General features: G+C 36.6%; 1 protein-coding gene across 4 annotated transcripts in view; it reads right to left on the reverse strand.

Moving 5' to 3' along the window:
- Window positions 1-12,583, reverse strand: part of LOC127413033 (dedicator of cytokinesis protein 11-like) — a 122,463-nt gene that overhangs the window by 92,202 nt on the left and 17,678 nt on the right. For 2 of the 4 annotated variants that reach the window (XM_051649861.1, XM_051649851.1), the window contains exons 2-8: window positions 11,732-11,848; window positions 9,608-9,697; window positions 9,372-9,454; window positions 9,224-9,284; window positions 5,933-6,028; window positions 5,436-5,570; window positions 1,929-2,103 (exon numbers count right to left, since the gene is read on the reverse strand). In XM_051649861.1, coding sequence (XP_051505821.1) covers window positions 1,929-2,103; window positions 5,436-5,570; window positions 5,933-6,028; window positions 9,224-9,284; window positions 9,372-9,454; window positions 9,608-9,697; window positions 11,732-11,848 — 757 coding nt within the window. Of the gene's footprint in view, window positions 1-1,928; window positions 2,104-5,435; window positions 5,571-5,932; window positions 6,029-9,223; window positions 9,455-9,607; window positions 9,698-11,731; window positions 11,849-12,583 lie in introns of all 4 variants that reach the window. The other 2 variants (XM_051649841.1, XM_051649832.1) reach the window with 1 other exon arrangement.

A 12,583-nucleotide genomic window follows, 5' to 3' on the forward strand; every position in this document is an offset into this window, starting at 1 on the left:
TGCGCGGTATACCAGTACTAACGAAATATCGCGATACCAAAAAATTTAAAACGGTACAATATCATCTTGTTGTTAATTTCGATACATATGCTGCCATTAGCAAAATGCAATGTAATGTGAGAGTTTTGAGATGAAATCAAAGACTACTTGAAAATAATAATAAAAAAAAAAGTTAATTAAATTACATTAAAATGTAATTTAATTAAATATTATAGTCACATGCGCTGCGCGCCACAGAATGAATGAGAGGCTCCGCTCTGCTATGTCATCTCCTTCACACACACAGGCATGCATGCGTGCGTACACGCACGCAACACACACTACTACTGCTGCTTGATTTTCATGCCATGTGTCCAGTAGTATCCATCTGCAGAGCCGCAGAGCAGTGTGTTTAGTGTATAAATGGCTGTGAACGCTCAAATGACCTTTTTCACAGGAGATTTCAACTCGCGAGTCACGGGAAGTTTTATAATGAATCCTTCAAAAACAGGAAGAACTTCAAAGGTCTTTCAAAATAAAAGTCCCGCTGAAATGAGAGCTTTATTTAACTGGATGCATGAAATTGAAGACATTACGACAGAAAAATATTACTACTGTATAAAAGTGTAATATTCAATGTAGTAGCAATAATACACATAATAACAATAATATAATATTAAATGGTTATATTATTAGAATTATAATCTGTAAGCAATATCACAAAAGCTGAATACCAGTACTGCACATCAGCATGTTATGATTCAGCCATGGCAGCCTCAGGTAATCAGACTGTTTTAATTTAATGTTTTCATTAATACTGTAAAGCTCTGTTGTGCATATTTTGTGTTTCTTACCAAAAATAATTATTTATAAATGATTATATTTTCATATGATCAAAACTGTTCGGTATGTATTTGATTAAACACAATTTGATCATAACATTTAATTAAAATATTTAACACGGAATCCAGAAAAATTAAAACAGAAAAGGCATCATTTTTATCTATAAGACTTTATGCAGTTCTTTTTGTCAATAATTTTCTGTGTAATTTCATAAAAAATCTGAGTATCTGCCTAAATCTGCCTAAGTATCGAGTTAGTGTCAATACCGAGGTACCAGTGCTAGTATCGTACCGAAGCCAAAATTTTGGTAATGGAGCAACCCTAGCGCCATATGCATGAGTGTCAGTAAGAAAACAAAAAGCAACGCCATGCAGAATGTTGAGGACTGACAGCCTCAGTCACCATTCATTTTCATTAAATGGAAAAAAGGTGCAATGAAAGTGAATGGTGACTGAGAATTGTCTTTAATTGGTGAAGTATCCCTTTAAGCTTGTGTTGCTCCAAGGGGACTGCCTGCAACAAGTACTGTAACTATGTACTTTCTGGGTTTCTATATCTTAAAGGATAAGAGCATACCAAGTGTTTCCATATACACTCATGTAGCACTTTATTAGAAACACAATGGTCCTAATAAAGTGCCCGATGTGGTCTTCTGCTGTTGTAGCACATCCACCTCAAGGATCGACATTTTGTGCATTCTGAGATGCTATTCTGCTCACTACAATTGTACAGAGTGGTCATCAATGGTGTTTCCATCAGCAGAACCGCTGCTCGCTGGAAGTTTTTGGCACCATTCTGAGTAAACTTTAGAGACTGTTGTGCATGAAAATCCCAGGAGATCAGCAGTTATAGAAATACTCAAACCAGCCTGTTTGGCACCAACAATCATGCCACGGTCGAACTCACTGAGATCAAATTTATGTTGATGTGAACATTAAATGAAGCTCCTAACCCGTATCTGCATGATTTTATTCATTGCACTGTTGCCACACAATAGGCTGATTAGATAATCACATGAATAAGTAGGAGTACAGGTGTTTCTAATAAAGTGCTCAATCAGTGTGTGTAAACTATGTGTTTATGCACTGTTTGCATGCGTTATTTACCTAGAAAGCCTTCTGAGTGCTCTGATCCGTTCCTCCTGTCCTCCATCGCACTCAGTAAAGCCTGTTTCAGCGTGCTCACCCACTCCTCCATCTCCGCCTCACTGTCGGCCGCCAGATAGTGACTGTAACGCTCCTGCATCTTTAGCTCAAAGCCATTCCGCCGCATCTTAGGACACTGCAAAAAATTTGCTGCGTCAGTGAGTGAAGGAATTTAATGCTGTCACTTTAAGATCTGTTTGTGGTTGGGTTGTAATAATGGGTGTTCAGTAAGTCACATTCCTCCGGTTGTGTTACTGAAATCTGACCCCTGCCTGAGGGCTGCTATATGGTCACTTTAAAGAGCCCATATTATGTTAATTTTCAGGTTCATAATTTTATCTACTAGAATAGGTTTACATGCTTTAATGTTCAAAAAACACATTATTTTTCTCATACTGTACATTTCTTTTCCCCACTCTGCATACTCTGGCCAAAACACTCTGATTTAACTCCTGTCACTTTAAAGCCCCCCTTTCCGAAAAGCGCAGCCTGCTCTGATTGGTCAGCTGGCCCAGTCTGCTGTGATTGGTCAACCACGTTGAGCATGTGTTGGAAATATAATGCCCCTTACCATATCCGAGTTTCAGCTTCTGAGTCTCCCTGATCAGCTGTAAACACTACTGTAACTATGGTAACAGTGGCATCGGTTTTTGCCGTACCAGTTCAAGCCCGATATTCCGATAATGTATGAAATAATGAAAGTTTGGAAGAACAAGCTAATCGACCCGAACCACCTTGCAAGCACGACTTGAGCAGGACGTTTCACAGTGGTAAGTTTTAATTTAGTAGCTTTCTTACAAGTACACTGTTGATTATTGTGAACCTAACAAAGCTTCAAGTAAAAGACATGTTAGTCATCTTCTGCTGGAATGGGTGTAGCCGAAGATTTTTCGCCTGAGATATGAATGGAGAACAGAGGCTTACTTCTGGTTGGACATTACTGGGGGCATTAGAGAGTTAGTGAGCAAGTTAGCCTTGGACTACCGTGGATAGCGGCCGTAACATTACAGCTTGTATTTATAAGTAAACCTCCTCACTTTACAACTAATAAAGACTCTTGAGATCGACCATTTTGTTACACAGTTTTAGGTAAAAGCCGGTCCACAGCTGAACAGTAAACCCTTACCAAAACAATAATGTTATATAGCAAGTTAGTCAAGCACTACTGTGGATTGCAGATGTTAAATTACCGTTTGTAAAAATAAATCCATCTCCACATTTGATCACTATTTATGAGAGTAAGAATGACAAACAATCTGCATAATTCAACACAATTGTAAAAGTGGGCCCGCAGATGATTAGTAAAACTATTTAAACACACTAACATTAGCTAGCATGTTAGCAGAGGCCTACAACTGTGCACTGGGTGTACACCGTAGCTACAACACAAAACTCTGCATTTGAACTCTCAGTAGCAGATAAATCCACAAATAATCAAGCATACTTACAGGTTGGGATCCTGAAGCGCCAGACTGTCCCAACAAAGTGGGAACTTCACCATCTTTCAGGAGTAACCGACTTGAAAATCCAGCATTGGTTGTGTTTGTACTGCTAAATAATTCAAATAAATTGTAAGCACTGATACTTCAATTCGTCTGCCTTTGGAAGTCCAGACAAAGAGGTTTTGCTTTTGCAGTGAAGAAAACAGCATCTTCTCGACATGGCGACAACACTAACCCAACTCATCCTGGCCTCAGCTATAACTACGTTTGTTTGAGGGCGGGCCAAAGTAGCCCTTAGGCAGGCATTATGCAAATGTGTTGCATAGTGACGTTGATGCTTTACGGAAGAAATGGCCGGACTGCAAACAGCCCGTTTCTTGTAGTTCTTTTGCAGTGTTGTCTGTGGGAGAGAATAACTCCCTTTTGTGTGGACTTTGTGCTTTGTAACTTTGCAGACCTTTTACATGCACAAACAGCTATATTACACACTAAATGAAAGGTAAAATCCTAAAAAGCATAATGGGGCCTCTTTAAATCAAATTCAGACATTTCTCTCTACAGTTTACTGAATAGGTGCAGGAAAATGTGTTGAATTAAGCTTTCCAGCTTCTAAATTAACTATCTGTGTCAATAATAGTCAAAACAAAGCAACATCAACTGCAACAAAAAATGCTGACAAATTTCCATTGTAACATGCAAACACTATCAGCCGTTCTGAATTTCACAATTTAAACTTCTTATCATTGTTTATTATGATGCTAGTCAAGGTTTCAAACAAAATATAATTTCATATTACATTACAATTTCTCTTTGACCCTTAAAATGTATCTGCCTGCTATTGTTACTATACCCTCGTTAGGTCCCGGGGACATGCATGGACGTTGTATTTTGGCTTCGCTATATGCAACGCATAATTAAAATTCATTTAAACTGACTGATCTCAGTTCAGAAGACGGTTAACTTTTGACGAACCGAGTCATGTGACAAAACAACATGGTGCCAATCGCAGAGGAGTTTGTCTTTAGGAGAAACATCAACAAAACTACATCTGGTAAGAAACTTTATTGTGTTTTTACACTGAAACCTGTTTGAGTCAAAAGAGTCTCTAGTTTCATGATGCCATTTTTAACATTTGAATGATTTAATCACAAAACACCGCGCCGCTAAACACAATGTTTACTGTGCATTTTCACATTCATCATCAATGTGTTCATCCAAAAGCTGAAAAATGATGCTTTCAGAGGCTTTAAACAGAGTTAGAATGAAAATCGTACTGTTATGTGACTAATGCAGACAGACAGCACACTGGAGGTTAAGTTATTTACTAAACTGGGAGTAAGAGAGAATCCTATAGCTTTTCTGAAGTTCAGTTTCAGGCTGCAGATGATGTTTGGACCACTCAACATGTTTGGCAGACATTGAACAATGGTATTCAGTACATAGATTCTGATTTATAATGTATAATTTTATTTTAACATGGTTGGCAGTGATTAGATGATGCTGGTCATTACTTTGAATCAGAATGAATTGTGGTAATTTCTGATGTAATGTCTGTGACGTCTCAAAAACATGAATAACAAACACTCCTGGAAACATAATAAACAAATCTGATAAAATTTTTTTGACTTTCTATAGCTTGGTATTATATACATTTTCACAACTTATTCCTACTGTCCACATATGTTGACATCTATTTTTAGGAAAACTATTTGCTCAAGAATAAAAAAATTGTGTATGTTTATTAGGTGCAACTGGTTACAAATCAAAAATGGAAATGGAAAATGCATGCGCTCGGGTCTCAGGAGGATACCTTTAAGAATATTGACTTTCTAATGTGATTGGCTAGCTTCGTTTATCTAGGGCAGGTCATGTTGCTAACTGCCGATGATTAGTAAATGTGGGGCGCTATATGTACACTATCCCAAGACCTCTGCCTGTAAACTACTATAACCTTTGATCATAAGACATACACAAAAACTGTTCACCCAGAATACCTGTACAAAATGGAAAAATTCAGAGCACATACCGGAACCACATCTATGCAGGAGTCCAGATAGATGGAGCCTTTTGACTCTTTGTAGTTTTTCTCATCTTTGTATGAATTCAGTATGTAGGAGCCGTCAGGGAGTTGAGACAGGTAGAAATACCTTCTCTTGAACACCTGCGGAAAAAATATATTAGAAATTTAGAGGTTCCCTGTCCATAATGTGATAAATTAATTACCATGTTAATTTTTCATATGTATTATAAAATTAACTAATAAATTAAATGAATAAAGCTAAAACTAATAAAGCTAATCTCACCAACATTTAAACCACTTTTCTATCGTGAGGATGTTACAAAAAACAAAGCTCAGTACAAACTTGATCCACATATTATTTATTATTATTAATAATGGTTTATGAAAACATTATGTTAATCAACTATCATCATCAATGAAGTTTATTCATTCAGCTCCTAATCAGTAATGGGACTGAAGTTTTGTAGATCTCCTTTAAAAAGTGTGCAGATAATTCCACAAACCTTCATGGAGACAGAGAGACTGCTGTTGATGTTGGCTTTCTGTAACCAGCCCTGTTTCATTACACCTCCTCTCTGAGAGCACAGAGACGACGAATCCTGGCACACACACAAAGTAAGATCTAATACAATGTGTTTGTATGTCACTTTCTGCTTTTTATGATCAAATACTAAAATAAGAATGCTGTATGTTCTGCCTTTATGTTTCACTTATAATTTACACAAATCCATGCAAATAAGCCAACTATTTCTTGCAAAGGAACTCAACATCACACACACACATTAACAAAATACTAATTATGCTCTTACAAAACACAAATCTTGAAGTAGCTAGAAAACAAATGTATTAAATGTAATCAATATATGTCTATTTAAGACCAAACGCAACTACTAAAGTGACTACAGATATCTGTGTGTGTGTGTGTGTGTGAGACCCTGACTAATCTGATTGAAGTGGCCTGGCATCCTTTATGAATGTGCTTTTCTCTAGCTCTCCACTGTAATATAATTGTCCAAATGCCCTTCTCCCCTTTTTCCTCCAACATTTCTCATTCCCTCTCTTGCTCTCATTCTCACTCTCACTCTCACTCTGCTAACTGACTGAACTAATATGATATAATATATGTATATGTGTATGTATGTGTACATATATATATATATATATATATATATATATATATATATATATATGTGTGTGTGTGTGTGTGTGTGTGTGTGTGTGTGTGTGTGTGTGTGTGTGTGTATATGTATATATATATATATATATATATATATATATATATATACACACACTGTATATTTATTGTATATACTGTATCTGTGTGTGTGTGTGTGTGTGTGTGTGTGTGTATACACACATGTATGTATGTATGCATGCAAATAAAATAAGTTAAGCCTCCAAGTGTATGTGTGTTGAGATCTACAAGACTCATGTATTAATGTGACTTTATGGTTTTATGGTAGCTACTGAATTTTATTTAATGGCCTTATTATTGTATGTTTTAGCTTATCATTGGTCTCTCTCTTTATCCCATAAAAACTTTTTGGGTGTTCAACATTAGTGTTTGAACAAATTAATAAATATAATTTAATTTAGATAAATGAACTCACAAAGCAAAAAAGTCTAGATTATTCATGTCTTGATACATACACAGACATATACAGTAGACTGAAACATACACATGCACATATACACAAACACAGGGTGGAGAAGCAATCCGTTTGCCCTGTAATCAGCACTCCTTCCATCTAATTTTATTCAGATCTGCTGGACATTTCAGTGCATTGCTATTAATAGAGAATGAGAGTCAGATTCCATGCAATGGGTTTCTCTGCTGACTGTCTGGCCTTTATCTCTACATATTTATCTCTGACCTCACAGATGCAGAACAATATTGTCCCTAACATCCATGTAACAGAGTAACAGAATATGAATGTTTAAACTGACACTTAGACTTAAATCTGAAAACAAGAGTTTAACCCTTTAAGCTGCCTGCCGAGAATAAAAAAATGTATCAAATTATTAATAAATACAGTCTTGACCAACACAAAATAGGTATCATTTTAAAGCCTAGAAGCTGTTCTCTAAAACGCATGTAGACATAATGACCAAAACTGAAAAAGCACTTTGGAATTTGCAGACAAATCAGAAGTGTTCCGCTTTGATAATTTATTAATAATTTTGCACAGCACATACTGTATTATTGTAATCTGTAAAAACATCAAACTGATCAAATAGCCATGTGTCATACATTGTTCAAAAGCTCTCAAAGAACAACCAGCCTATTTATTTTACTCACGAACAAAATTATAGCAAGTAATAGCTAAGTGTATGTCTTTGACGTACATGTTACATGTAAACAGGTGTTGCTTAAATGCGTTGAGTTTTTGCTTTTAACTTCATGAAAAATAACCATAACATAAAATATCATACCATTACTTAGAGGAGGTGATTATCTTTAAAACAAGCCCACATACATAATGTGCTTTGTGGCTAAAAACACATTAGCTTTCCTGGATCAGATGACTTAATCAGAAATGATGCAGTACATTGTCCAGTGTAATGGAATGCTAAACCAATCATATAAGGATTAATTTAGCTGAAAACAGAGGTGGAAGTCATCTAAATATGGGCAGAGAGGATCGTTCACTCTAACTACATATGGCCACCCGTAGATGGTGCCAAGTACATGACACAGACTCAATGATGGCTCAAATGACACAGAATGGAACTGAATGAGATCTTGTTACTCATGTCTGCATGCTTTGGAGAGAGAGCATTCCTTTAGTCATTGTTGTATTTGCATATGTTAATTATTTTTAAGTACAATTATTATGTTTTATTTTATTGGAGACGCTTTTGGACACTTGGAGATGTTTTTGGACACTAGGATAAATTATTTTTGTAATGCTTTAACTTTTGATTGTTTTGTCGCATCGACAAAATGTTTTACTCAGTTACAGGTGACATGATTGGGAACAAAACAAAATCTAAAAGGTTTTGAAGGTACCTTATTTACACCCCGAGATATGTAAAGTCAAATCAGAAAAATACGAGAAAAAAAAAGTTCATTTTTGGCACATTTTTTCAGCCGTTTCTTAGGCTGAGGGTCTCAGGATTTATCAATCTATATCATTAAAAATTGTGAAAGGTTTTCTTTCAAATGCTACCAAACACATTTTGTTTTGTTTTTTGTTTGTTTGTTTTGTTGTAAGCCTTTAATTTTGGGTATGCCACTGAAACAAAAATCTTTAAAAACACCCTCAGAGCTTAAAGGATTAAACAACACCCTGAAATGGCCTGTGTTAATCTATTTTCTTACTGAAACAGGAAGTTGGGACAGGATAAATAGAGGCGCTCATCTTTTTTCTTAAATAGGCAATAGGCTTTAGTTTACATCACAGCCATGAACATGATTTGCTACTTGTTATTGCTAGTGAGTAGTAGTTGATATTAGGGGGCAGGGCATTCTCATTCTTGAGAGCATTTGATGACAATGACAAAATTATTATCCAATAAATTATATTTTCCAAGAAGAGAAAAGGGTGGACTAAAAGACACAAAACTTGAATTTTGATGTCATGGGGTCTTTAAAAGGTAAACATTTGAAAAGAAATAAACAACATTTGGTAGTCATTTCATCTGTACTCCCTGTGGAATAAGCTTGTCATATTGTGTAAATAAGTCATGATAAATGAACAGAAAACCTTTTTCATAATGAGAGAATATAGTAAGACAGCTTATGTTCTCCTACACTCAGTTTTCCACTCATATCAAACATTAAAACATCTTACCTCCTCCCCCTCATCAACCTCAAACATTTGACTAGGAAGCTTCTCCGTCTTCAACCCTTTACTGCAAGACAGAAAAAGTAGCTTACGCCAAATTTTTGGAAATAGCTCTGAGAAGCCTTTGGCAAAAATAGTGCAAACTTCAACATACCAGGGCAGCATCCGGAAATCTCCTGAGTACGCCTCGTAATTATAGTTGATGACGTGCCAGTCAGTGTTGTACATCTTAATGCACTGACAAAGAGAGAAAGCATTGCTCAGTTACTAAATCAAAAGAGTACAAGTAACCATAAAAATATGAAACACTGGAAAATATGATATCATAGGTCTGGAAAACTGCAGGCTTCACTCTCATTTTGGCAGCAAGAAGTTCTGCATTTTCTTTACCTCTTTGGCGAACAGACTTTTAGCTTCATTTTCAGCATTTTGAGGTACTGATGGAACAACCGTTCTTCTTTGACGATGAATCTGGGCCTCCTAGACAGACAAGTAAAATACTATATAAAAATACCATTTATTAAAACCAAAAGTCACACCAAAGTCCTAAATTTACACATTTTTAAACATTTTAACATTGCTTAAAGGAATAGTTCACCCAAAAATGAAAATTCTGTCATTTACTCACCCTCATGTTGTTCCAAATCCGTTTGGCTCTCCTTCGAGCATTCATGAGTGTATGAGGGAAGCTCACATGTTCATGTTCACATGAGAACTTGCAATGTTTTTGCTTTTGCAAGATTTAAAAGCGAGTCATTGTGAGCAGTGTTAGGTGTAATCTGATTACAAAATTATAAATTACTGTAATCTAATCACTTTTTTTTTTTTTTTGGAATGCCCAATTCCCAATGTGCTTTTAAGTCCTTGTGGTCACGTAATGATTCGCCTCAATCCGGGTGGCGGTGTACGAATCTCAGCTGCCTCCACGTCTGAGACCATCAATCTGCGCATCTTATCACGTGGCTTGTTGAGCACATTACCGCGGAGACATAGCGCGTGTGGAGGTTAACCCATATGACTCTACCTAGCAACCGGGCCAATTTGGTTGCTTAGGAGACCTGGCTAGAGTTACTCAGCATACCCTGAATTCGAACTCGCGCCTCCAGGGGTGCTAGTCAGCGACTGAGATTTGTCCTCCGCCACCCGGATTGAGGCAAGTCACTACACCACCACGAGGACTTAGATTGCATTGGGAATTGGGCATTCCAAATTGGGGAGAAAAGTGGAGAAAATTAAAAAAAATTTTTTTTAAAACAACAGTAGTAAAATAGCACCCTCAACTGACAACTTTTATGAACAACATGGCATAAAAATGGCATTATGCTTCAATAATTAGCTGAAACTACAATCTATGAGAACGCACAAAATGATTGACAGGCAGAATGCGTCATTGTCCACAGACCGTGGACACATTTTTGTTTGCTGTTTACAGAGTCTACAGCTGTCAAAGAGATTTGTGTGATATCTCAGGGCACTTATTTCATTAATATCTTTCAGGGAGTAAGAACATTTTTGCATACCTTTCCATGAAAAAAAAAATTTGGCTTACAGCACCTTTAAATCAGCAGCGCAAAACATACAGTTCAATTAGTGTAGTCTGATTCCCGAACAAATTACTCTTATGAGTTGGTTCTTTGGACTCTACGCAGCAAAACAGAGTGCTAGCTCCCGAACGAATGACTATCAAAATCCCAGATGTATATGACTTTATTTCTTCGCTGAACACATTTTTAGAAGAATATCTCAGCTCTGTAGGTCCTTACAATGCAAGTGAATGGTGACCAGACCTTTGAAGCTCAAAAAAGGAGATAAAGTCAGCATAAAAGTAATTCATACGACTCCAGTAGTTTAATCAATGTCATCTGAAGCAATCCAGTTAGTTTTAGGTGAGAACAGATCAAAATATAACTCCTTTTTCTCTTTACATCTTGTCATTGCATTCTCTACGCACAATCATCATTTTAAGCTCGATTACACTACCTAGCACTTGACGCGTATGCAAATCACTAGATGGCGATATAGGAAGTGCAATCAAGCTTGAAATCATGATTGCCAAGTAGACTGCTGTCATGATGTACATTGAAAATGGAGTTATATTTTTGACTGTTCTCACCCAAAACCAACTGGATCTCTTCAGAAGACATTGATTAAACCAATGGAGTCGTACATATGACTTTTATGCTGACTTTATCTCCTTTTTGGAGCTTTAAAGGCCTGATCACATTCACTTGCATTGTATGGACCTACAGAGCAGAGATATTTTTCTAGAAATTTTTATTTGTGTTCTGAAGAAGAAAGAAAGCCACACACATGTGGGATGGCATGAGGGTGATTAAATTATAAAATAATTGTTATTTTTGTGTGAACTGTCCCTTTAAGGCTGTGAGACTTAAATCAGATTAATTACTGAATAGATGTTAAAATGACAATGTGTTGTAAAGATACTCATAATGATTGTATATTAAGTTTGAAAACTGTGTAAACTGCAGGAAATGTGCTTGTGAAGTGACTTACTGATACATCATCAGCTGGCCACAGTAGCAGGTCTCTCTGTGGATCACTGTGGATCTGAGCTTTTCTCTGGAACACCACATTCTCATAGTCCAGCGGCTCAATGATTTTCGGCTGCTCCTGCGTGCACACACACACACACACACACACACACACACACACATTAGTGAGAGGGATCTTCAATCTACACTATGAACCTCAACAGTCCTGTGTTGTCTAGGGTCAAAATTTTAATGGCAATCTTTATATCTCTTTTTGAAAATACTGAAACAAAGCACACTGTTATTATTTGGATTTAATCTGATTCTGGACTGACATGTTGAGCTTGTCATGTAGTTTGTATAATGATGTAACAGCTTTGCCAGTGAAATTGGCAAACACAGCTCATGGCACCTCCAAAATCTTACCACAATAAGTGTTTCTCCCAGGTTCAGAGCTTTTAAAAAACATATTTTTCTGAAGCTGAATCATGTGGTAAAGCTTAGACACACAGCTCCTGACTGCTTGTGTCATGGTCTAATACTCATCTGAAGAACTTTGTCCATGGAGGGGAGGAGTGTTTCCCCCAAAACAAAACATATGGGAAAGACAGAAGAGACTGTAAACAGACCATATTAATGGAATAGTTCACTCAAAAATGGTGTCATAAATTTCTCACCCATGTCGGTCCAAACCCTGATGAAACCCAGCCTCAGTCACCATTCACTTTCATTAGATTTCCTTTTCTTTCTTTTTTTTTCATATAATGAAAGTGAATTGTGACTGAGGCTGTCAATCTGCCAAATATCGCATTGTGTTCTGTGGTAGAACAAAAGTCATACAGGTTTGAAACAATATGAGGTAGTGTAAATGATG

Source organism: Myxocyprinus asiaticus, chromosome 2, assembly GCF_019703515.2.
Source record: "Myxocyprinus asiaticus isolate MX2 ecotype Aquarium Trade chromosome 2, UBuf_Myxa_2, whole genome shotgun sequence".
Classification (NCBI taxonomy): domain Eukaryota; kingdom Metazoa; phylum Chordata; class Actinopteri; order Cypriniformes; family Catostomidae; genus Myxocyprinus; species Myxocyprinus asiaticus.